The sequence below is a fragment of the Artibeus jamaicensis genome, unplaced genomic scaffold (genome assembly GCF_021234435.1).
Source record: "Artibeus jamaicensis isolate MK-2021 breed Jamaican fruit bat unplaced genomic scaffold, CSHL_Jam_final contig_2259, whole genome shotgun sequence".
NCBI classification, from domain to species: Eukaryota; Metazoa; Chordata; class Mammalia; order Chiroptera; family Phyllostomidae; genus Artibeus; species Artibeus jamaicensis.
In genome coordinates this window covers 853,529-856,453 of record NW_026521468.1, presented here as the reverse complement: position 1 = coordinate 856,453, position 2,925 = coordinate 853,529, and the positions used below count along the sequence as shown (strand labels likewise).

General features: G+C 54.9%; 1 protein-coding gene across 1 annotated transcript; it reads right to left on the bottom strand.

Annotated features, from left to right (window-relative positions):
- Nucleotides 1–1,946: 1,946 nt before the first annotated feature.
- GAST (gastrin) lies at nt 1,947–2,378 on the bottom strand. The gene is made up of 2 exons (XM_037129690.2): nt 2,168–2,378; nt 1,947–2,047 (listed from the first exon to the last, which is right to left on the bottom strand). Exons 1-2 carry the CDS (start codon nt 2,376–2,378, stop codon nt 1,947–1,949), a joined length of 312 nt encoding a protein of 103 aa, XP_036985585.2.
- Nucleotides 2,379–2,925: the final 547 nt, after the last annotated feature.

Here is a 2,925-nt window from a genome sequence, read left to right as displayed (position 1 = left end):
GCTTTCATTTAGAATGGAAGGACAGATAAAATGCTTCTCAGATAAGATCAAATTCAAGGAGTTCATCATCACCAAGCCCTTATTATATGAAATGTTAAAGGGACTTACCTAAGAAAAAGAAGATAAAACTCACAGTTATCAACAACCACACCTAAAACAAAAGTAAATTAAGAGGACAGCTAGATCAGGAGTGAACCACAGAAATGGAGATCACATGGAGGGTTAGCAACACGGGAGTGGGAGAAGGAGAAGGGGGGAGAAGGTACAGTAAAGAAGTAGCATAGACAGTAGATAGGAAATGGATAGGGTGGAGGGTAAGAATAGTAGGGAAAATATAGAATCTAGAGAACTTGAGACACGTGTTCATGAACTAAAGGGGGAAATGGTGGGGGAGGGGTGTACAGGGTGGAGGGGAATGGAGGGGGGAATAGAACAAATGTAAGGGCATAATCAATAAAATAATAATAATAATAATAATAATAAAAATAGTGAGGAATTCTCTTCCGCCAGTGGCACTGGTTCCGGAATGGGAGTCCTCGCACGCTGACCCCTGGGCCACATCTCACCCCTCACCTATTTTCATACAGCCTGCCAGCAAAGAATGGTCATTGTGTTTTACATGATCACACTTTAGATGTTTATTTGAATGCTTCCACAATAGTCTTGTCCTCGCCTCTTGGCCTGCAAGGCCTAGGGTATTTCCCATTTGACCCTTCCGGACAAAGTTTGCCAGCCCCGGAGCCTGCGCTGCAGCTCTCCTCCAACTCCCATCTGTCCTGGACTGAGAGGCCCTTCTGGAGGCACCGACCGCCCAGCGTTTCTGGCCTGCCTGGGACTCGGAAAGCCCTCGGGGGCACGTGCCGGTGGGAGGATGCCTCCGACAGACCCAAGACCAGTGAGGGGCCATGGGCGAGGCACCAGCAAGGGCCGGCGCCAGCCACTCTCCCATCTGACAGACATTCGTTGGGTACCTCCTGTTTTTGGTACCGAGGCTGCAGCAGGGAAGAGGGGCACGTGGCCCCCACTCTCACGGGCTTTCCCTTACGAACTGGGGAGGCCGACAACACACTGACAAACAAAATGCTGCAGGTTGTGACCTGCGTGCACTCTAGAGAGAATATAATGCCCCCATTAGAGAATAACGAGGGCCAGGTGTGGAGGGTGAGAGGCAGAAAGGGCAGGTCGCTCAGGAAGAGGTGTCTCCCTCTGGGCCCCGTGGAGGAAAAGGGCTGCCGGCTGCCTTTGTGCCGTGGGGGGCAGAGAAGCGAGGACCAATGATCTGAGCGGGAAAGGGCAGGGCGCCTCTGGGAAAGGAAGAGACAGGGGGAGAAACGGGGTGCCCAGGATGGCACCCACCATGCAGACTGGCTCTTGGAGCCTTGACGAGGAGTATAGATTTTATTCTAAGTGCCATGGGAAGCATGGGAAGGTTGGAGTGACATCATTGGAAGCTTTTAAAAAAGCTGTCTCTGGCCCTGGCTGGTGTGGCTCAGTGGATTGAGTGCTGGCCTGAGAACCAAAGGGTCACCAGTTCGATTCCCAGTCAAGGCACGTACCTGGGGTGTGTGCCAGGTCTCCAGTGGGGGGGGGGGCATGAAAGGCAACCACACAGATGTCTTTCTCTTTCCCTTCCCCTCTAAGAGTAAATAAATAAAATCTTTTAAAAAACCCCCAACTTCCTCTGGTTGCAACCCCCCCACTCCTGTTCTCCCACCCCCAAGTGGAGATTCTTGCTCAGTGTGAGGCTGTGGGGGACACCAGGAAGGCTGAGCCAATATCCCTGCCCCTAGAGGGGTGCTCAACTCTCTTCCCTACCTGGGCCCTGCCCACAACTCCCCTCCCTGGCCCCGTGACACGTGACACAGTGCGATCCATTGGAAGCTACTTTATTTTGATTGGTTTTCCCTGGGGTGGGGCTGGGAGGCCACGGGCTCTGCAGCTCGGTTCTAGGGATGCTGGTCTCCATCCTCAGCACTGCGGCGGCCAAAGTCCATCCATCCATATGCTTCTTCTTCCTCCAGCCACGGCCCCTGCTTCTTGGATAGGTCTGAAGATCAGAGTGGGGAGAGGAGGTAAGGATGGGGCAGGACACCTAGCCTTCGGGACTGAGGCCAGGGCCCAAATGGGCTGGGTGAGGCAAGCAGGGATGGCTGTCAGCAGCTCCTACCTGCCACCAGGTCTGGGGGGCCCTGGAATCTCAGCTGCCTTTGGTGGCGAGAGGCTGGGCCCAGCCGGTCGGGTGAATGTGGACCCAGGCCCCGATGGACCCCTGGACCAGACCGTACGTCCTGCAGCTGGGAGCCAGGCTTCCAAGAAGCTTCGGAGAAGGTGGCCAGAGCCAGGGCCAAGAGGAGCGCGCACACACACAGTCGCTGCATCTTGTCTGCCAAGGAGAGCAGGGCCCAGCTTAAAGGCAGGGCAGTGTCGGCACCCAGGGGGCAGGTCTGCAATTCCACAAGGGCTTGCGAACTGTTCCTGCTCAGTGTGGCAGCCACAAGCCCCATGTGGCTCTTAACACTTAACTTAATTAAGATAAACAGGCCTTCGCTTGCACTACCATGTGCCGAGCACACGCCTGGCTGGTGGAGACCCTGTTGGGCAGTTCAAATGCAGAACATCACCGTCATCATGGGGAGATCTTTTAGGAAGGGCTGTTCTGGGAAAGAGCTTGAGATGGGGTCCAGGAACCCTGCGTTCCAGTCCCAGCCTTGCCCAGTAACTTGGATTGCTTCTCCCTCTGGGCCTCGGTTTTCTCCCCTGAGAGATGGGAGATTAGCATTGGTCCTGCCCACCTCCCCAAGCTAGGATGCAAATGGAATAAGAGGGTCAGGGCTGGGCCCTGGGTGAAGCAGCAGATCAGCTCAAGGGCAAGGGTTGCGAAGCCAGGTGGGTCCTGGGGCTGTGACCTAGTCAGGCCCTGGGCTA

Excerpts from the sequence above, each read along its gene's own strand:
- GAST (XM_037129690.2), bottom strand. The coding sequence starts at position 2,378 with ATGCAGCGACTGTGTGTGTGCGCGCTCCTCTTGGCCCTGGCTCTGGCC. Across the intron at positions 2,048-2,167 it reads CCCCCCAGACCTGGTGGCAG|ACCTATCCAAGAAGCAGGGG; the intron begins GTAGGAGCTGCT and ends TCTGATCTTCAG.